The sequence below is a fragment of the Gekko japonicus genome, unplaced genomic scaffold, assembly GCF_001447785.1.
Source record: "Gekko japonicus isolate JY-2015 unplaced genomic scaffold, Gekko_japonicus_V1.1 scaffold2568, whole genome shotgun sequence".
NCBI lineage: Eukaryota > Metazoa > Chordata > Lepidosauria > Squamata > Gekkonidae > Gekko > Gekko japonicus.
Window position 1 is genome coordinate 123,324 of NW_015165899.1, and position 22,523 is coordinate 145,846.

At 42.5% G+C, this 22,523-nt stretch overlaps 1 protein-coding gene across 1 annotated transcript in view; it reads right to left on the reverse strand.

The window, feature by feature from the left end:
• L3MBTL3 (l(3)mbt-like 3 (Drosophila)) overlaps nt 1–22,523 on the reverse strand; it is a 148,576-nt gene that overhangs the window by 81,937 nt on the left and 44,116 nt on the right. Inside the window, exons 6-12 of the mRNA XM_015411356.1 lie at nt 21,104–21,239; nt 20,396–20,480; nt 19,582–19,673; nt 17,326–17,430; nt 9,870–10,005; nt 2,972–3,063; nt 863–1,014 (exon numbers count right to left, since the gene is read on the reverse strand). Of these exons, the coding sequence (XP_015266842.1) occupies nt 863–1,014; nt 2,972–3,063; nt 9,870–10,005; nt 17,326–17,430; nt 19,582–19,673; nt 20,396–20,480; nt 21,104–21,239 (798 nt within the window). The remainder of the gene's footprint in view (nt 1–862; nt 1,015–2,971; nt 3,064–9,869; nt 10,006–17,325; nt 17,431–19,581; nt 19,674–20,395; nt 20,481–21,103; nt 21,240–22,523) is intronic.

Consider the following 22,523-nt stretch of genomic DNA (forward strand, 5'->3'; position numbering starts at 1 on the left):
TTTCACTTGGCAATTAATTTAAATTAATATACATAATACAACTTTATATAATACAAATTCTGTCTGCAAACTGCAGTGGAACTATCCCTGAGATGTTTCAGATGTATACTGTCAGGCCTTCTGTCATTATTTGAATAAGTCTGGAATTCTATGCTCCTTCCATATCTTTGAGAGTTAATGAATTCCAGTGTAGCACAATCTACAGTGTCATTAAATTCCTAAACAAACCATGGTCTACAATGCTTAGTGATGTACTGATGGCTAAAGTTGATTATTCTCTGGTTCTCCTGGCATTTCTCTGTGGCCCCTGAAAAGGCACTATTAGAGGTTGGGAGACCATTGCAAACAGAAAGCCATGTGGGCCAAAGCCACAGTAAGAACAGGAATCGGGCAAGATTGGCTCTCTCCCCTCAGTGAAATGTCCACAGGATCCAACCTCTGGTTTGGAGTAGAAATGTAAACTCTATTTTGCCTGTTTGGATAAAATGGCAAACTACAGTTTGCACTAAATGGGAATCACTGACTGACTACAGGTACACAAAACAAGCACATACTATTTACTTAGCAAGAAACTATGTAATCATCTCTTTGTAGTAAGCCAAACAGCAGACATTGTTTACATATCCAAAAGTCTTTTGATTATTATGAGACTGAAAAAAGTTGGTCAAACAATTACTTCATGGTGTGATCATAAATATGCATGCAATGATCAAGCCACTGTACACTGTTGCAGTTCTTCCGTTAGCTATTTTAAACCTAAGGACACTCTGATAAAAAACAGGAATTACAGTTTATGGAAACCACAGAAGAGGGGGAAAAGTTAATCAAAATAATAACAACAACAAGTTTTAACAATACATACCAATAGTCAAAGCTCTCATCCCAGTTGTCAAAATGAACCAGGAAACGATTTTCCACCATGTCTGTTACCGTAGCAACACATATGAATGTAGGGTTCTTTTTGTCCACAGCTTCAAGCTTCATCCCAACTCGAAATCCTGATGGAATTACTGTCTGAAACAAAGAGAGGTTGAAAAAAAATTATCAGTTGGAAGATGGTATATTAGCTGTATTAAGCATTACCAGCAACATCACATAAAGCAAAAACAATGAGAGCAAATTAGATGAGTCATATATTTCCAAAAGCCTCTGAATTACCTATATCCAGCATTCTGTGCTTGAAGACTATGTAACAGCCAATTATATGAAAGTGGCACAATAAAACAGATATCCATCACCACAGATTTTGAACGCCCAAAATAATCTGAATGTGTTAAAAACTGGATTTCATTCTGTCCTATCCAACATCTAATGAACTTTGCAGTTTGGAAAGACATGAAGCAGCAGGTCTGCTAGCCTGTTATGGCCTTGTGCTCTCCAAATAGAGGATGGATCCAGGCAATCATTTTACCACAGCCAGTATGTAGCAGCATTTTCCTTAAAATCTTGATAGGATAATTTGGTGTGGATACATGTGATCATTTGCCATGGTGTGGGTGTGACCATCTGAGCCAAGAAAAAAGGTAAGGGTATAAATACTTTAATTAATAAATTAAAAACATACTGTATCTGTATCAACTGTCTGGCTGTATTTTTGCTGTTAACTATATGTAACATTTTAAGGTATTTGCTGATCTTTGATCGTAATAAATTGAATTGAAAAAAATGAAATTAAAAACATACTTGTAAAATATCTATGATACCCTGTCAAGATGAGAAGAACTGATCTACAAAGAACAGTTTGCAGGCCACCGTGTGGCAAAGGTTTTTCTGTATCCAGCCAAGGTCTGTTCCTGTTGTTTTATGTATAGCCTCTGGAAGGGTTGTTATTAGGGATGGGCATGAATCCACAAATGAAGTCTGGTTCAAGCACAACCCAGGCCAGTTCATGGTTTGTGAACCAGAGCTTTGGGAGAACCTGTCTCCCATGATCCACCCACAAACCTCCATGTTTTTCATGGAGGTTCAAAAGGTTGGTGACCTCTGAAGGCCTTCGAAGCTCACTTTTGGTTGGGTGGCCTGACCTGGAAGTAAGCTCTGATGGCATTTAAATGCCTTCAAAGCTCACTTCTAGGTGGGCCAAACTCCACGAACCATGAACCAGTTCATGCAATGGAGTAGTTTGTTGGAGGTTTGGGGTTCGTGAAAACCCCGAACCTCCAACGAACCTCCATTTTCCTGGTTCATGCCCATCCCTGGTTGTTATGGATTGCAGTGCCACTTTTCTAAGGTGTGTTTCTATTGCAGTTTATTTCATAGAATCATAGAATCTAAGGTGTGTTTCTATTGCAGTTTATTTCTACATATACTTGGCATTATACCAAGCTCATACAAAGCAGAGCTTATGGGATGACCTAAGCCACCCCTGTGGAGCTGCGGTGGCTCAAGTGGTTAAGACGCTGAACTGCAGGCTGTGGAAGGTCAGTAGTTCAGTGGTTCAAGACCCGGGTGCCGCAAGACAGGGTGAGCTCCTGTCTCTAGTTCCAGCTCCTGCCAACCTAGCAGTTCGAAAGCAAGAAATTGCAAGTAGATAAATAGGGACCACTTCGGTGGGAAGGTAACAGCGTTCCGCGCGCCTTGGTGTTTAGTCATGCCGGCCACATGACCACGGAAACGTCTTCGGACAGCGCTGGCTCTTCGGCTTTGAAACGGAGATGAGCACCGCAACCCTAGAGTCGGATTCGACTGGCTTTCGAGCAAGGGAACCTTTACCTTTACCTTTAAGCCACCCCTGGAAGAAAGTGCTGCCCTGATGCTCATTGTGATGTCATTGTACCATATCAAACAGGCAGGGGTTGGAAGTGGGAAAGTACAAAAGATTTCCCAGCTATTTTACTTTGTCCCTTGTTTCAGACTTAAATTGTCCAGAAATATGCTGATAGAAAACCATTGTATTTTCAACAACATCAAAAATCAGTATATTATACAGAAACAAAGCTCAGCAGAGAACAGAAAATCAAAGAACACTTACTGTATTTTGATTTTCAAACAAAGATTTAGGGGCAGCTTGAGCCTTACATTTCTTCAGATATGAGGGCCAATTAAATTCATCTTCTTTATATCCTGGGGAAGCCCATGAAAGAGAATGAGAAGGAAGATAAAATATTTGTGGGGCTTGAGGCACTGTTATGTCAGCCACAGTCACCTTCTAGCTTTGCAATCGATTCTATCTGCCAAATCATCCAGCCTAGAATTAAGTACTTCTCAAAAATCCTTTGCTTTTGGAATATTATTGTCAGACCCATGCTAACTTGGAATGCAAAAGCAGCAGTTGCTATTGCTTATCCTGAATGCATTAGACACTGTGGAAACTAAAACAATTATTATACCCACTTGTCTTCAAGAGCTACAGCTAGTAAAGTAATAAAATGCTTAGTATTTGAGGACAGTATATACTCATGAACCATGATGAGCTCTTCTAATCAAAACATAGGTCTGTGCTTTATCATGTTTTGAAGGAACACACGCAGGCTACGGTCCCTTACAACCTTAGCCGAAAAATATTGTTTGAAAATTGTTGTCTTTTATGTTTTTCATATTTTAATTGGTTGGATACAAATTAGTCCTTGTGTGTGCAGTTTTTCTTCATGTGAAGGAGTTTTGCAACTGCAGGTGTTGCAATTGGGGGCTCACCAACCCTCAAATGAGGGCTTTGAGGGAGATGTCTGTGAGTGGAACTCCCTTGTAGTTCCTTAGGTCCAACCCAGTATTTTAATATGCTTGCTCTATGCCACCTTGAATACTGATTTTTTAAAGGTGGAGTAATTAGTAGAAATGTAGGATAGTGGTTTTAAACATAAATAAAATGAAGGCAATTTTTAAAATGTGCTAATAAAACTGAATGTTACAGCTCTGAAGCCTGGAACACCCTATTAGTTTTTCATGTTTCTTCTAGGAAGTAACAAAAAGTCACAAATGGAAAGCGATTCTTTAGTAAAATACTAAATTATGGCAAGATATATTTATTTTCAATGGGTTCATTAATCTTATTTTACTTCTTTTTCTATTAACTGTCCATTGAGGTATAGCCAATCCAGCACAACCACCTTGGACATTGTGGGAAGCCAGGATATATTTTAAATAAATTAATAAATGTTCACAGACTATACATTGTCTAAAGCACTTCTGTGAGGCTTATAACAATTTGTCATGGTTGTGGATCCTGCCCAATGTACATAACTGACTGCTCAATTATGCAGAAAGGTAAACTGTAATCTGATTTACAAATTACTACCCTTATGAGATTAACTTTATTTTCCACTTTCTAATTTCAGGATTTTTATAGACTTCTATTGTAGAAGTATCATTGCAAGTGATGTGTGAAACCACTCCATTATTCTGTGATATAACCCATGAAACAGATTACCAAGGTACAATGCAAAGATAATACTGTTAACATTTTAAATAAAATGATTAATATGTGAGATAGAAATGTATATCATTATCAAAACCAGAAAGTTCACTTTGGATAGCCCAATAAAATTTGCTTTTATAAAACTAAACACAAAACAAACTCCACTACATCCCAATTCTTCTCTGAAAAAAGGCAACTAGAGTTGGTTTACACACACATGTTTAAACACACCAACTGAAGCATCAAGAAAGTATTTACATATGAGAAATAGTCAGCACAGAACAATCACCACAGATTTTTGCATCATCTAATATTTTGTATTCAGTAAGACAAGCACAGAGAAAGGCAATGACAAATTACCTTTGCTCATCTCGTCTGGAAACCCTCATGACAGATCCTCATAAGTCATTTGCAACCTTTATTTATTTATTTGATTTATACCCTGCCCTCCCCGCCAGAGCAGGCTCAGGGCAGCTTACAAGAATACATAAAAACAATTATGACATAGATAAAACCATCTAAAAACAATTCAAAACATAAAGTGCTAGCTAGTTGTAAACTAATACATTAGGGATGGCGGCAGCAGTTACTTTATTCATCAGTTCTCGGTCTTTATCATATATATACGACTGGCACAGACCGTAGTGGTAGAGTCGGGCACCTCTTTAATGATTATGTTGGTGGTGGTGGTGGCTCCTTAGTCAAAGGCCTGGTGGAAGAGCTCCGTCTTGCAGGCGCTGTGGAAGTGTAAAAGGTCCCGCAGGGCCCTGATCTCTTCTGGGAGCTCATTCCACCAGTACAGAGCTGCCATTGAGAACGCTCTGGCCCTGGTTGTTGCCAGTCTGATGTCTGTAGGGCCTGGGAGGGTCAATCCATTTTGTGACCCTGAACACAGTGCTCACTGGGGTACATATGGGGAAAGCACTTACTTACTATTATCATTATTAATACACACATGCAAAATTCAAATTCATAAGTATCCTCCCATTTGTCCCTGCCTTATTTTCCCTTCACAGAAACAATGAATCAAAGCATCCTGGTGAGAGCCAGTTTGGTGTAGGGGTTAAGTGCGCAGACTCTAATCTGGGAGAACCGGGTTTGATTCCCCACTCCTCCACTTGCACCTGTTAGATGAACTTGGGCAAGCCATAGTTCTGGCACAGCTGTTCTTGAAAAAGAGCAGTTTCTGTCAGAGCTCTCTGAGCCCCACCTACCTCACAGGGTGTCTGTTGGGGGGAGGGGAAGGGAAAGGAGTTTGTAAGCCACTCTGAGACTCCTTTGGGTAGTGAAGGGTGGGGTATAAATCCAATCTCTTCTTCTTTTGATGGATGACTTGCAGTGGGAGATGGACAGGAGAGTGACCATGTTGATTCCCCTGGATGTCTCAGAGGCATTGATACAATCAATCATAGTATCCTTCTGGACCACCTATCTGGACTAGGACTGGCAGGCACTGTTCTGCAGGTTCCAATCCTACCTGAAGGGTAGGTTTTAGAAGATGGTGCTAGAGGATACCTGCTCAACGACTTAGCCTTTGGACCATGGTGTCCCGCAAGGTTCCAGCTTGTCCCTTATGCTCTTTTACAACTACATGAAACCACTGAGTGGTCATCCAGAGACTTGGTCTGGGCAATCACCAATATGCAGATGTCACTCAACTCCATCTCACACTCCCAGCTGATCCCATGGAAGCTTTAGAAACCCTGAACTGGTGCCTGGCGGTGGTTTTTAAGTTGAAGCGGGCTAATAAACTGAAACTTAATTCCAGCAATATAGATGTGCTACTGGTGGGTGGAAGGCCTGACCCAGGATTTAAGGTATCACCCATTCTGAATGGGTTTGCACTCCCCTTGAAGGAACAGGTCTGTAGTCTGTGGGTACTCTTGGACCAAGGTCTACTGTTTGATAAGCCGCTGACAGCTGTGAATAGGAGTACCTTTTAACAGCTTTAACTGGTAAGCCAGCTGCAGCCTTTTCTGGACAGCAAAGATCTGGCAACAGTAGTACCTGTCCTGGTTACATGTAGATTAGGTTACTGCAATGTATTTTACATGGGACTGCCCTTCAGGAGTGTTTGGAAACTTCAATTGGCACAGAATGCTGCAGCCAGGATGTTGGACTGGAGTGGGTCTTAGGGACCATATCACTCCAGTCTTGGCCTATCAATACTGGCTCCTATTTTGTTTCTAAGCACAAATCAAGGTGCCAATGTTGACTTGTAAAGCCATATATGATTTGGGAACAATATACCTGCAGGGCTACCTAATCCTTTATGAACCCTCCAACCATAGGGTCATCTTCAGAGGCCCTGTCTCGGGTGCCCCTGCCTTCTGAGATTAGGCAGGTAGCAACCCGGGAGAGGGCCCTCTCAGTCACAGCACCAAAGCTCTGGAACGTTCTCCCCAGGGAGATGTATCTGTCCCCTTCTGTTGTCGTCATCTGCTGGCAGGTGATGACTTTTTTGTTTCATTTGGCATTCCTTTGGTGATCCCTCCTTCCTAATCAATGTTTCACATTTTGTATGTATTTTAACTCTATTTTTAATTTTTAATGGTGTTTGGGGGGTTGGTTTTAATGGTTTTAAAAGTAATTTTATCATGTATGTTTTAAATTGTTAGCTGCCTTGGTGGCCCTTGTAAGGGCAGAAAAGCAGGAGACAATTTTTTTAAAAACGTTTCCCTGGGATCTCCTTGAATTTTCTATCTGTAGTCAAACTGAAAAAGATGAGAGGAAAGAGTAAGACAAGAGACAAAACATATACTGTGGCAGGAGGCCTCATGACAGCAGCCCTTGGTGCCCACCGCTATACTGAGTGGCAGCTGGAGAAATTAAAAACACACATTGGTGTTGTGTGCACCATGACGTCACTTCTGGGGAAAGACATAGAATTCCCAGCACAATAATACTAAATATGAATCTTCTGATAGACAATGAAATATTCTATAAAATTATCTTTGGAAAGTTCTTTCCAACAAAGAATCCGGATATTGAATACTTCATTTCAATAATCTTCCTCAAGAAAATTACTATTCTAAGTATTTCAAAGGCATAAAGTTCCAGAAAACTGTATACCTTCAAACTACTAATGTAGAGGGAACTGCCTACTGTAAATATTTCAAAGGCATAAGTTTCCAGAAAACTGTATAGCTTCAGACTACTGATATAGAAGGAACTGCCCTTCCAGGGTATTCAAGGAGGTTTGCAGTGACAGTTTTATTTCTATTGATGGGCCACCAGTAACACTTTTTAGAAGCCACTTTGTATTAATGCTGAGCAGATCCAGTGACATCAATGGGCCAGAATCTCCCAACAGCAAGCTGCAACCACTGTTTTTATGTTTATAATCTGTTTTAAATTTTATTGTATTTATTAACATGATGTAACCCGCCCTGAGTCCGTTTACGGGATGGGTGGGATATAAATGTGAAAAATAAACAAATAGATAAAATATTATCTACACTGGATAGTCACCAGTTTGCATATAAGGCAAACAGATCCACAGAGGATGCCATCAACACTACTCTGCATACTGCTCTGTCACATCTGGAGCAGCCGGGGAGTTATGTGAGGCTGTTGTTTGTGGATTTCAGTTCTGCCTTTAATACCATCCTCCCAGATAGATTAGTGTCCAAACTGGAGGGCCTTGGACTCTCCAGCTCCATATGTTTCTGGATTTGGAACTTTTTGACAGCCCGCCCCCAAAGGGTCAGAGTAGGGTCCTATATGTCCACAGCCCTTACCCTTAATACCGGTTCCCCACAAGGTTGTGTGCTGAGCCCCTTGCTCTATACCCTCTATACACAGGATTGTATCCCCACCCACCCCAGTAACACTATCATCAAGTTTGCTGATGACACCACTGTGGTAGGGCTCATCTCTGGGAATGATGAGTCTGCTTATCGGGACGAGGTGGAATGGCTCTGTGTTTGGTGCAGGGAAAATAATTTGATCCTCAACACCACCAAGACCAAGGAATTGGTAGTGGACTATAGGAGGAACAAAACGGACATACAGCCACTGTTTATTGGTGGAGAACGTGTGGAGAGGGTGGCTACTTTTAAGTTTTTGGGAGTGATTATTGAGCAAAACTTGACCTGGAGCGCTAACACCACTGCTCTGGTGAAGAAGGCCCAGCAGAGGCTCTTTTTTCTCAGACTTTTAAAGAAAAATAACTTGAGTGAGAAAATACTGATGTCCTTCTATCGTTGCTCAATAGAGAGCATTTTAACATACTGCGTCTGTGCCTGGTTTGCCAGCTGTACGGCTGTGGAGAGGAAAGCACTCCAGAGAGTTATCATCACAGCCCAGAAGATTATTGGCTGCCCTCTCCCGTTCCCGGAGGAATTGTATAGTTCTCGATGCTTGAAAAAAGCAAAGAACATTCTGCAGGATTTGTCACATCCTGAACACTCCTTGTTTGAACTGCTGCCTTCGGGTAGAAGATATAGGACAATTAAAACAAGGACAAACAGATTAAAAAACAGTTTTTATTCGAGAGCTATTATTGCTTTAAATGCTGCATGAAGTTGGAATTTGGGTGACATTGGTGGTTTAGGTTGCAATGTGAACCTTAAGGGAGTTATGGGATGGTTGTGAATGGTTGTGTGAGTGTATATGTGTATGGCTGTAGATCACTGAAATGATTGCACCTTTAATTTCGTTGTACTGTGTACAATGACAATAAAGTATCACATGGAACTGACAGCACTGATTGGGTGTACCATCCTTGAGACGCCATCTTTATGGAAGATTATTCTGGAACATCTAGAGCACCTAATATGTTGTAACATTGTAGTAATGGTTTTACATGGTTTTAACTTGTTTTTATGTGTTGGCTTATGCCTATCTGTGAGCAGCCCTGAGCCCGCGTTGCGGGGAGGGCAGGCTATAAATTGAAGTTATAAATAAATATAAATAAATAAATAAATAAACCCTATAGTGGAAGCAGCTGCTTCCAAGTGTGCATTCCCTGCAATGCATACAAAGCAAGTGCCTAATGGGCTCCTTTTCCACTGAAGCAGAGAAAAGCCTGGACTGGTCCTTTCATTTGGCAAAGAAGAGAGTGTGCACAAGAAAAGGCAGAGGTGGGCATCTACACCGGTGACCACTGATACTATTAAGAGCTGTTAATAACATTACAAAAAAGAAAGAAGCAACTTGCAGTAGGAAATGTACCCTACAGAATGATATGCACACAACAACTTGTGGGTGTAAAGGCTTCCACTCTTCCCTACCATTTGTATATTTTTTCAAGGAGCTGCTATGCTCATAAAACTGAATACTGAAATATCATAAAGCTGATACTGGGGTTTCAAATGTTTTGGGATTCAGTAGTTTCAGAACAATTAAATTTGAACAGAAAATGAATATCCTTCATTGTTCCACAACCAGAGTTTGTAACATGTATACCAATTTACTATTAGTGTGCCCCCTCTCTGCATAAATATATCACTTTGTTAACGATACATATGCAAAACAAAGGAAACTGCCTAAAAATTAGTAGGTAACGTGTTACCTTTTGGTGGATGAAACTTGTGTCCTGTTTTCTCACACCAACCGACTGGGTGAATGTCGGAAGAATCAGCATTCACCCAAAAATCATAACAATCTGAGTATTCATCAAAGTGAAGTCTGATTCTGTAGCCGCAAACCTAGAACAGTAACAGGCAAAAAGGTATATTCAAGAAAAAGTGTAAGCAAAAAGCTCTTTTTAAAAAACAATAACCAAATGTAACCAGAGGAATTCTGCGAAAAGTATGCAACTCTAGTGGATTGCACGGAGATAATTTTGTTCTTTGAAAGGGGGGGGGGGAACATGAAACAAATGTCAAACACAGTGGAACAAGAAAATAGGGTTGCACTTACCTGTAAGTGATGTTCATCAAGTGGTCTTCTGTGCATGCACACATGGGACCACACTTGCACAGGCCTACTGCAGGGATCAGCCTTTAAAAGCTCTGTAGGTCTCTCTAGAACAGGGGTGTCACACATAAGGCCCAGGGGCCAGAACCGGCCCATCCACAGCGGTTAAGCAGCCTGTGAAAAACTGGTGCAAGGGAGGAAACAGGAGGCTGCTCAGGGGTGAGTGGGTGGAGCAACTCCAATTGTGGTTTCAGCACAGCGGGCCAACCTCATCAGCAGCAGTCAAGCAGAACCCCTTCACTTCAGGGACTGGCAAGTTGGGACCCCTTCAATTCAGGGACTCCCAGACGGCCACAGGGAGTGTTTGCACGTGTGGGGTGTGTGCAGACAATCTTCTGTTGGGGCACAGGAGCATCTGCCCAGTGCTGCAATGATGGCTTTCCAGTTCACCTGTGTGGGTTTTCCTCTGCACCCCTCTCCTAGCCCATGGGGCCTTGCAGTGAGGACATACCAACTCGGAGTTTACCAGCTGCTGTCCCTTATAAAGTTTATATCTCCAGTACCCAGCATTATGTTTTGTGGCACACATGGCCTGGCCTGACAAAGTGACAAAGGGATATTTTTATTTTGCATTAAACTACAAACTACAAAGAAAATTAGGAGGGGAAACTACAACTAGGGATAAAGGAAAGATAACCACACTAAACTAAAAACCCATGAGGAGGAGATCTTATTTCTGTTAGTGTAAATGTTAGTACCACAAGTGTTAATATCACAATATACTTGTAGAGTTCCTGCTCATCTTCCATGTTTATATGTTACTATGTTAGTTGTTATGAGAGAACTTTGTGTTCTTCGCTTCAAAAGGCCAATTTCTGAGTCCTTCTGCCTTTACTTTGGCTTTCTGTCTCTAAAATCGTAGACAACTTTGGCAGGTCCTGCACCCGTTTCTGTAGCAGAGTCTTCTTTCGTTCCAGAGGTAGCAGAGTCACTGGATTTCGTTTCTTCCTCCTTAGACTCTCCCTCTGTTCTAAGCTGACGCCGCAAAAACTTTTTAGCCTTGAAAATGGAGTCTATCTTCTCTCTTTTATTGTTGATCTTAAAGATGACACCTTCCGGGATCGCCCACCCGTACGTTATTCCATTACTTTGAAGAAAAGCAATCAAATCTTTGTAATTTTTTCTCTTTTGCCGGATTTCAAATGGAATGTCTTTTAGCATCTTGATAATTACATTTCCCATTTTCAGTGGAGTTGCTGATGTTGCTTTTAAAATAGCATCTCTAGTCTGTCTTCTTGAGAATCTGACCACAATTTCTCCAGGTAGGCTATTTTTTTTATATAGTTGGAGTATGCCCTATAGGCCACCTCCATATCTTTTACCAGTTCATCCGCTGTAAAGCCTATCACTGGAGCGGTGATCTCGCTAAGCAGCCTCCTCAGGTCCTCTTTCACTGCTTCAGGAACTCCCTGGAACCTGAGAATCCTATTGGCTTTTTCCATCTGTAATTGCAGTACACAGTTTTCTTGAAGATTCTGCTTTATTTCCACTTCTCCCAGTCTTTTCTTCAACTTCTTATTTGTGGTGTCCATCTCTTGGATTTTCTCATTAACCTGCTCCCCTTTCTTTTCCGTTTCATTCAGGTGGAGCTGTTGAGATGCAAAGTTCTTGTTCATCACAGTCAGTTGCTGGTTAATACCATTGAGTTGCTCCATCACCGGCTTGAGCATATCCACTAGTAATTTAATGACGTCTGCCCCCTCTTCCGGTTTGGGACTCTGACTGCCTGGCAGTTTTGTTTTTAACTTTGCACGCTGGGCCGCCATTTTTCCAATTTGTTTACCCTTCCCACCGCTTCCTCCCGACTTGAGAAACTTGCCCCACGATGTCAAAAATCAAGTAAGTCTCTTACAGCACACACGCTGCTTTCCTCCCTTTGCGTCATTTATCGGTTACTTCGCATAAGAGGTGTCCCTCTTTATGTCCATTTCCTCCCACACGGGGGGGATGAACTTTTTTAATAGTCCATTTTATTCAGAACTCACGTTCATTGTCGGTCAGATTCTCTGACCACGCTCCATTTTAACGATATTCCGCTCGATCTCCGGCACTTGTCCCAGTCAAACCAGCTTGTGCCCAAAGGCCACACAGCGACTGGACCGTCAGGGCGGAGGGGAGCCTTGATTCTCTGGCATTATGCCATCGAAGAGGCTACCCCTCAGACGCCCTCTGGCCTGGAGCCTATCGCAAAGGCTCTGCGGGAGTGTCACTTGAGCTGGCACCCCTCCAGGCCGCTGGTGTGCGATTCACCCTCCCACGGTCCGAGGAGAGTGTCCGCCATCGCTGCTTCGTAAACCGTAAGTCGACAAAGTGACATTTATGTCAGATCTGGCCCTCATAACAAATTAGTTCAACAGCTTTGCTCTAAAAGGTTTGGTGCGCTCCTCCACCTTTCCAATATGAACTGGAGATTCCCACCCAAACCAGCACATGATGGAAGTGGGGAGAGCGCTCCTTCCCTCAGTCCTTTCTTCACCACCATGGAGAAGGACCCTGTCAGCAGAGGAACCCACAGTGGGGAAAGGATGAAGTGATGTGTGCCTGCACAGAAGACCACTCAATGAACAACAGTTATAGGTAAGTGCAACCCTGTTTTCATCTGAGTGGCGTCTGTGCAGTCCAACATAGGAGAATAGCAAGCTCACTTACTGGAAGGCAGTGGGTGGGGGATCCTCAGCCAGTTTGGTGTAGTGGTTAAGTGTGCGGACTCTAAACTGGGAGAACCGGATTTGATTCCCCACTCCTCCACTTGCACCTGCTGATGTGACCTTGGGTCAGTCACAAGCTCTGGCACAGCTGTCCTTGAAAAAGAGCAGTTTGTGTCAGATTTCTCTCAGCCCCACCCACCTCACAGGGTATCTGTTGTAGGGAGGGGAAGGGAAAGGAGACTGTAAACCGCTCTGAGACTCCAAGTGAAGGGCGGGGTATAAATCCAATCTCTTCTTCTTCTTCTTCAAAACAATTACTGAAGAACCACTTTCCCCACAGCTGAATCTCTCCTGGAGATGACATCCATAGCATAGTGATTGAAGAACGTCAACGGAGAAGACCAGGTTGCTGTTTTGCAAATGCTGTCCAGGGGAACATTGCCCAGGAACGCTGTGGAAGAAGACTGAGACCTGAGTGAACTTTTAAGTGAAGAGGGCAATCGACCTTGGAGGCTGAATAGGGTAACTGTATCATCTTGACTATCCAACATGAGATAGTTTGTGAAGAGGCTGCCCACCCCTTGCAGGGGCCAGCAAAACATGCTAATAAGTTGTCATCCTTCCAAAAGGATGCTGTACAGGCTAAATAAAAAAACAATGATCTACGTACATCTAAAGTGTACAGTGTCAATTCCCCATTCAAGTTAGGAGAGGGGGAAAACACTGGTAGGACTATGTCCTGGGCAATGTGGAAGGCAGATAGTACCTTAGGGAGAAAGTCTAAACTCAGATGGAGTACAACTTTATCAGTATGGAACCTGGTGAAAGGTGGGGTGGAGTACAACATAAGGTACTGAGTTCCCCTACTCTTTGGGCAGAGGTAATTTCTAAGAAGATGGAAGATGGCTACCTCGTAGAATGGGATGGGCAGATCAGATGTGACAAGGGGTTCAAAAGATTTAAATGTCAGAGCTGAAAGCACCAGGGACAGACTCCATTGAAGAGCAGATGGGGGCATTGGAGGGTACAAATTAAATAAACCCTTTAGAAATTTCTTGTAGATCTGGGCAGAAGAAACAGAGGTACCACTGATTGAATTGTGAAAAGCAAAGATGGCTATCAAATGAACTTTAACAGAAGTGACACACAAACCTCTAACATTTAAGTGTAGTTGATAGTCAATTATATAGCTTAGCAGGCAAGACACATGGGAAAGCCCACAGGTTGAGGCCCAGAGGGAGAATCTTGACTATTTAGCAGCATAAGACTTCCTGGTAGAAGGACATTTAGAGAACAGCAGCACCTGGCCAACTCTGTCAGACCAAACCAGTGGTTGTTCACTAACCAATATGTGAAGTGAAGGGAATGTAAATCGTGGTGATGGAGAGAACCTGTGTAGAGGAGATCCTCCACATTCGATAGTGACACATGGTGCCCCTTGGAGAGGGACCAAAGAGTTGGGAACCACACTCGGTTTGGCCAGAAAGGAGCAATCAGAATGCAGTGGGAGTTGTCCACTCTGAGTTCGTAGAGAACCCTCCCCAACAAGGGAATGGGAGGGAAGGCACAGAACAGGGTCCCTTGCCACTTCAGCTGAAAAGTGTCCTCTAGGGACTGTACACTGGCCCCAGCCAGAGAACAAAAGAAGGGGCATATGGTGTTCACAGAAGAGGTAAAAAAGTCCACCTGGGGCTGGCCTCAGTGCTGAAACACAGGGAGCAAATAACTGTCCTTCAGCCACTATTTGTGTGTGGATGTGGTGTCTCTGCTGAGATTGTCTGCCGTTGTATTTACCAGCCCAGCAAATGTGAATGGCTGCCAACAATATATCATACTGAAGAGCCCAATGCCACGGGCAGGAAGTTTCTGAAGAGAGGGCCTCCTGTTTGTTTATATAAAACTTTTTGTAGTACAGTCTGTGGCTACTAATACTCATTTGATGGTGTGACTATGGCTGCAAAAGAAACCAAAGCATGTCTAACTGCCTTGAGTTCTAAAAGATTTATAAGTAGCTTTTGTTCATGGGCAGACCACTGGCCAGTAGCCCAATAGGAACCATATTTTGCCCCTACCCTGAAAGGGAGGCGTTAGTAAAGATTTGGAGATTGTGAGCAGGAGTCCCAAATGGGGAGCCCCTTAAAAAGTTATCCCAGCAGGACCACTACTTTAAGTAACGAATGAACTTTTTGGGTATAGATCATTTCTTCCAGGGGGATCTCAGAAAATAATTTTGCAGTGGTCACATAAAAAGCCAGGCAAAGCCCTGGAGTCTCTGGACAGATTTAATTGATTGGCATCTGTTGGTGGTGAATCTATGTACCATAGCCCATAGCAAGGCTCCCCTACCACGTGGGAGGAATGCCCTGCCTTGATGTGAGTCAAGCTGAATCCCAATGAATGAAATGGATTGAGTCAAATATAGAGTAGATTTGTCCTAGTTAATTTGGGGACCCAAGGAGGTTAGAGTCATGACAGCCATAGAGATATGAGTGGTTAATAACTCAGGGGAGGGTGCCGTGAAAAGCCAGTCATCAAGGTATGAGTACACACTGGAACCCTGCAAACACAGGTGGGCGATCTCAGTGGATATACTTTTTAGTGAACACCTGTGGGGCAGTCGCAAGGCCAAAGGGCAGTGCAGTATGTTGATCATGGGCACCACCACACTGAAAACAGAGATGTTTCCTAGACCTGGGGTGTATGGTGATGTGAAAATATGCATCTTTGAGGTCAATGATAGCAAGCCAATCATTAGGTTGGAGTAAACCAAGGACCTCAGCCAGCTATGGCCTCGTCTGGTGACAGTTCTGAGGGGCAGCAGAACTGATTATGGATAGGGCCTTTTCTTCATCAGAATACAACAGGTTTGGATTCTCTGTGAACAGCATCAAGGACAGGAGCTCAGTTCCAGAGCAGAATAGAACTATGACAGACACAGGAAGCTTTGCTGTTCCCATTGCACTGGCCAATACATTGGTGGAGCAGGCATGCATTGGAACCATTGCAGAGGCTGAGGTCCCCAGCACTGTGGAACCAAAATGTCACCCAAGGTTCTACAAAGTCATTTGGCCAGAGGGGCCTTGGTAACAGAATTGGGCAGAGAAGGAACTTCAACAACCTCATCATCTGAGGTTGGAAGGGAACCAGACAGTCCTGACGTTAGGGAAGGGGTCCAGGGACATTGGCTAGGTGTCGGTTCCGGTCTCAACAGTGATGGTTGAACCAAGGAAGAATGAGAAGTTTTATGTTTAGACTTCTTCTTTTGTGGGGGCAGTTCTGAAGAACCTTATGGAACCAGCAATATCCTTGGAGCCAAGAAAGGGCCCAGTTCTGACACTGAACCTGAGGGTGCTCATCCCAAAGAGGGTGTACTGGCTCTGTGCTCTGGTTCCGAATCCTTGGATGGGGTCTGGTCTTTGCCTGGAACTGCCAAAGCTTCTTCCCATAGGAAAGCCTTCAACCTCAAGGCTTAATCTAGATGAGGCTTTGGAGTAAACTGCTTATATATGGGACAAGCAGAAGCACTGTGGGACTCACCAAGGCAATAAAGGCAGTGGTCGTGTGATCATCTGATTGTGCCTATTTCAGACCACATTTGGAGCACTTCTTGAAAAGAGCCATTTGAAGAGAAAAGGCTCCGGGGTAAAAAAAATAATTCGAAAAAAGTTCAGAACAGAAATTCATAGGAAAGATTTAGACTTTGAAAGAATGGCGAGGAAAGAGAAACTTTACCTACAAAGCCTGAGGTAAGTAGCAGTAGAAAGTGAAGCATCTCGTCTCCATGGTAGTGAAGACAGAACTGAGGGAAGGAGTGCTCTTCTTGCCTCTGTCATGTGCCAGTTTGGGTGGGAATCTCCAGCTTGCATTGGAGGGGAGGGGAAGTACTCTGAACCTTCTAGAGAGACCTAGAGAGCTTTTAAAGACTGATCTCCACTGCAGGCCTGCACAAGTGCGGTCCTGTGTGGAACTGTATAGAAGCCACAAAGATGAACTTAAAAACATAATTCAGTAGTGCAAGCACATCAATATACATGTGCATCAGGTTTAACCAGGTTTATACACAGTTTATAAATGGTAAATTTGTTATTTGCTTTCAGAAACAGTTATCTTATATTTTCCCATTACCACTGTCAGTCCATGAATTGTTTGTTAGGTTTGTTTTCCTACTGACTGCAATTATACTTTACTGGTAATCTCTGCTTGGTATCAGTCTTCTTTCAGCACAGCTCTTTTGTATTTTTAGAAATTTTACTTACTATGGTAACCCAACCTTTTGGGGGAAGGGAGCTGCAAAAACATGTGACAAGAAGAATATTTTTAGCACCTCATTTTCTTTGCCGAATTGTGCCAAGAATTGCTAAGCCCCAACACCCCCGTGTGCTGCACAGGTCCTATACTTACCTCAGCCACTGTAAGGACGCAGTACATTGACTGGTGCTCAGGGTCCACTCCTTCTAGTTTCATTCCAACTTTAAATGCATTTTTGTTGTATGGAAAGGACTGGTACTGAAACATCAAGTTTAGTTATTTTTTTCATTTAAGTATTACTATATTTTCAGTATAAGCAATTAATACACAAAGATGAGCAAATATTTCAAGATATTATGGATCTTCTGTCAGTAAACAGATTCAGCTGTTCTTTAAAGCTAGCCAGAGATGGCACTCAGGGAACAGTTAGGCCCTCAGTTCTTGAAAAAACCTTACCATTAACCAGTGACTAAAGTGGAGTTTTAAAAAGTTGTTTCTGGATAATGAAAACATCAAATCTTGGCTTTTGAAATTCTTACAAAGAATACAGTTCTTCTGGCATGTCTTCTCTCCCAGAGCAAGTACACTCTATCTTTGTTCAAGTCCATAACAAAATTGACAGTTTTTCTCCCTAAATCCTTAATGCTCCTTCTCATGCTCTTTAACTGATGTCCAGGTCTGGTCACCAAGAAAAGAAGACACCCATAAGCCACAAACTGCTGTAAGACAGGAAGGGAAATGAAACAGGCTGTATACAGCCATTTGTGGCTTGTGGGTCCCTTGGTGACCAGACCTGGACATCAGTTAAAGAGCACAAGAAGTATCCTTAGAACGAGCATTAAGGATCTGGGGAAAAGAGATGGCAATATGAGAAACCTGCACCATGGCTAGTTCATCCTTATATCATTGGACCACTTATTGAACATCCAGGTGGGTTATAAAGCACAGCACATGTCTTACACATGTAAGAATTGTCTAGGGCAGATACACTCTAAGCTAAACAAAATAAAACTGATAAAATGTTTTGTGCTTACTGAAATTGGGCTGAAAATAGAATAGTTACTTATGTTTTTTTGTGCCCCCCCCCCCCCCCCCCGAGAAATCTTATAAACAAGATCCTACATGAAAAGTTACAGTGAATGGATGAATTCTCATAATTTTTTCTATGGGCATGCTGCCGTAATTGCATTTGCTGCAGTGAAATTTTAACTGAAATGATGGGAAAATATTGAAAACATTGTCTCTGCCGTGAACTCACTTGGTAATTTAATGCAAGCCCCTAAACTGCAACCGGAAAATAATAATGACAGTACTTACAGGGTTGTAGCAAGGATTAAAAATATGGGGTTGAATTCCACCTAAAACTGTGCAAGGGGAAGGATGATTTTCTCCAATTCCCCATCCTGCAATAGAGCTCTGAGTACCCCATGCTATTTATGCGGGCCCCATCTCTCAGAGGCACCATTTTAGGGGGGGGCATTCTGCGCTGCAGCAGGAAGGGGGAGCTAGGGAAGTCATGCTTCTGTGGACACAAAAATTTTAGGTTAGATCCAAGCCATAATGTGTTTTGAAAATCCTAAAAGTACTAAATAAGCTTAAATGTTATTACCTGGGATTGCACACAGCTGTCCAGACAAGCCGTACCTTCCATGGATTAAATTCCTCTTCCCCCACCCCATCATCTGCCAGCTTCCACTACAGTTAACTGTCATCTCAGCATCACCACTGACTGGTTATGGCTAACTAATGATCCATAATTAAAACTACTACTACTGTAATAGAAACAGAAGCGTAGCTAAGTCTTTCTGTGTATTTTGCAATTAACTCGGACTTCAGTTTTTCATAGCTGTCTACACACAAAAAAAATCAAAAAAACTGTTTGTGGGATCTGGATGTCTTTAATTGTGTGTAAGACTGAAGCACTAGGCAACATTTTCTCTTGGTCACTGTCCTCCAGGTTCTCCACTGAACTGCAAAGAAATCTGTCACATAAGAATCTATTATATTCCCAGCACATCATCCTCAATTGTATTGGAATAAAGTTGGAATAACACCAGAAATACATATGTAAAAGAGAGACAAAAATAATTGCAAAATTATGTACAGAAATTACTGTAAATAAATTATACAAAATTGAGAAAGAATGAAACTATTTCTAGTTTTTGTCTTAGATGTTTCAACACAATGTTTAAAGACAACTTCACATTAGGACATGTGTCACATGTGTGCCCATGGCACAGCCAACGTCGTGAGCCATCTACGAGGGTCACTCCTGTCTCTTCTGACTAGCAGTACCTCTCAATATCTGAACACAACACGTTTAGATATTTGCCCTGGAAATTGAAAATAAATAAAGGATCAAAGCTACTCCCAAGAGACAGCCAGCTATGACTTTAGAGGACAGTGTACCTCTTTAAAAATCTTAGGAGGTGCAGCTATAGCCTTTTCTTCTTCCAAGTATGATGACCAACTCCATGCTTTCTTTTCTTTTGACATTAAAGCTGAAATTAGAAATTAATGGATTTATGTATGCACACAGACACAGTTTTGCAATAAATGATTGGCATAGATCATTGGAGGTTATTTATTTAAAGTAGTACAAGTTTATTCAGTTAGAAAGCTCTTCTAATATCATCTCATACACTTCTGAAATATGGCTGATTTAAGCTAAAGAGCAGAGCTACATTTTGCTCAATGTTTATTAACTAGTAGCCAAGACAAATGGTAATTGGGAAAGAGAAAATCCTAGCCAGTAAGCAAGCAACTTAATTATCCTAATCACATCTATACTTCTACTTACAAATCTCCTGCAGCTTGGTATTAATGGAGCTTAAGTGTAAATGAACTATTAGAAAAAATAACAAAACTTTTAAAGACAATACTGGAAGCTTTAACTTTTACAAAATACCGAGTAATCACAAATGGATTAGGAGGGTTAGGATTTCATGTCACAGCAAATCGTGGGCCACTTTCTACGAAAAATTATCACAGGTTACATCTTTGGATGTAAGGCCAAACTAGATGTTACCTTTGAGCTGAAATGCCAATTGGGGGAGCTGTTTGCCACACTGTTGGACTATACATGCTGCAGTCAGTACATGTGCAGCCCCCCTCCCCGGCAGCGCTTTTTTGGCTTGGGAATGTTAACTTCCTCACTTCACATCTTTATGTAAAAGGTACGGGATATAATCATATACTAATGCAATATCATAAACAGACTTACTTTGCTTTAAAATTGCCATCTCTCTTCTCCTTTTGCGTGTGGCTCTCTGAGAACCTCTTAGTATCCTCCCTTCAGGTTTCTCATCCTAAATTGCAAAATTAGACAATTACTTAATTTACCTTAGCAACAGACCAAAGGTTAAGGTTGGATCATTTGTCCATCACTTCTCACCGACACTTACCATACCATATTAATATAACTGACAATGAAGAGTTAAATGTAAATGAATAGTTAAACATAAATTAGCATTCCACAAAGAGAGCATCTATTTACATGTTGATTGTTCTAAAATTATCACACCCTGCAACCTTAGAAGAAGAAGAGAAGAGATTGGATTTATACCCCGCCCTTCACGACCCAGAGGTGTCTCAGAGCGGCTTACACACTCCTTTCCCTTCCTCTACCCACAACAGACACCCTGTGAGGTAGGTGGGGCTGAGAGAGCTCTTGACAGAAACTGCTCCTTTTCAAGGACAGCTCTTATCAGAACTATGGCTTGCCCAAGGTCATCCAGCCAGGTGCAAGTGGAGGAGTGGGGAATCAAACCCGGTTCTCCCAGATTAGAGTCCGCGCACTTAACCACTACACCAAATTGGCTCTTAAAAGGCACAGATAAAAAATGATTCCATTTGAATGACTTAAAAATGAATAACAATTTATAACTTTGGAATAGTTAACTTATTAGCCCATCAGATAGGCCATACTAACTATTTCATTCTTTTTCTTCTCTTCTCTGTCTTGCACACATTCTCCCTTGGGGGGTGATTTGGCTTTTCTTTTCTCAGTGCCCTTAGAATAATCTTCACCATTGAGTTCAGATACTTCTTTGACTTCCTTTTGTTCTCTAGAATGAGAATGAAATTACAATGTCTACATTAATTTCTTCCATTTAGAAAAAGCAAAAAGGGGAGGGGGGAATGATGACTTTGAAGAATAAATGTAAATGAACGATACAACTTCTAAAGATACAACTAAAATGACAACTGCCAAAAATGTTAATATGACAGAGATAATATACAAACTGCAAAAAGAAAAGTTGATAGCCTTCACTGAGCAGATTTAGCCTGTTCTAATCCATGTGCCCTCCTGTTGTCATGATGGTGGGAGATGAACAGAGGAAGCACTTAGCACTGCAGGTAGAACACTTTGTTCTGACATCCTAGGAGGAGAGCAAAGTCTATACTCTGTGGCTGACCTCTCCCATTTCAGAACCCGAGCAGGTACCCCATCTTCAGAAGCTCAACCAACAGGAGCACCCGTGCACTGACAGGTAAGCATGGGCAAGCATCCCAAACCTGCTCCCCCGCTCCCCTCGTTTGAGGCTAGGTGCCATGACAGCATCTCCTGCACTCAAGCCGAGCATCGAGTTCAGGCACGGGGTGGCAGAAGCCACCATCATGCAGCGCCATGGCTCCTGACATGCCATGAGAAAACATCCCTAGAAAGTCTTCTGAGAGATGGGGGGAGTGGTCTGTCATTTGCCCGGTTCCCACCCTTGCCAGAGCACAGGGTGTGCCTGTGGTGTGTGTGGGGGGGGGGGGGGGGGCTCGCATTTGAAAATAAATGTGTAAGGTCAGATTGCCAGTTATTAAGCTTGTGGTAAACCAGCTTGGCAAATATCCCTTTAAATCATTCCCTTGCCAAATCACAGCCTTGAGTTGCAGCTGCTGCGGCAAATGGATTGCAAGCACCCTGGGAGCACTTCAACACAGGATAGGTGAGTGTGAGTTGGCTGGTTCCATCATGTGCCTCAAGGGGGGTTCGTGATGAACCCCCCATGGGACTGCATTTGCAGACCCTGTCAGGACAAGACTTCCATGGCTGAGGCTGGCATGGCACTTGCACCTGGTTGCCATGGCTCTGTTTCACTGTCTTGCAAGTAGAGGTTCAACAGAGAGGTTTGTGGGTGTGGCAAGTCCCCTCCCCCATTCTACTCAGTCTGTTATAGAATCATAGAATCATAGAGTTGGAAGAGGCCATACAGACCATCTAGTCCAACTCCTTGCCCAATGCAGGACCAGCCTAAAGCATCTCTGACAAATATTCGTCCAGCCTCATCTTGAAAGTTTTCAGTGAAGTGGAGCTAACCACCTCTCTAGGCAGCTGATTCCACCTTTGAGCTACTCTG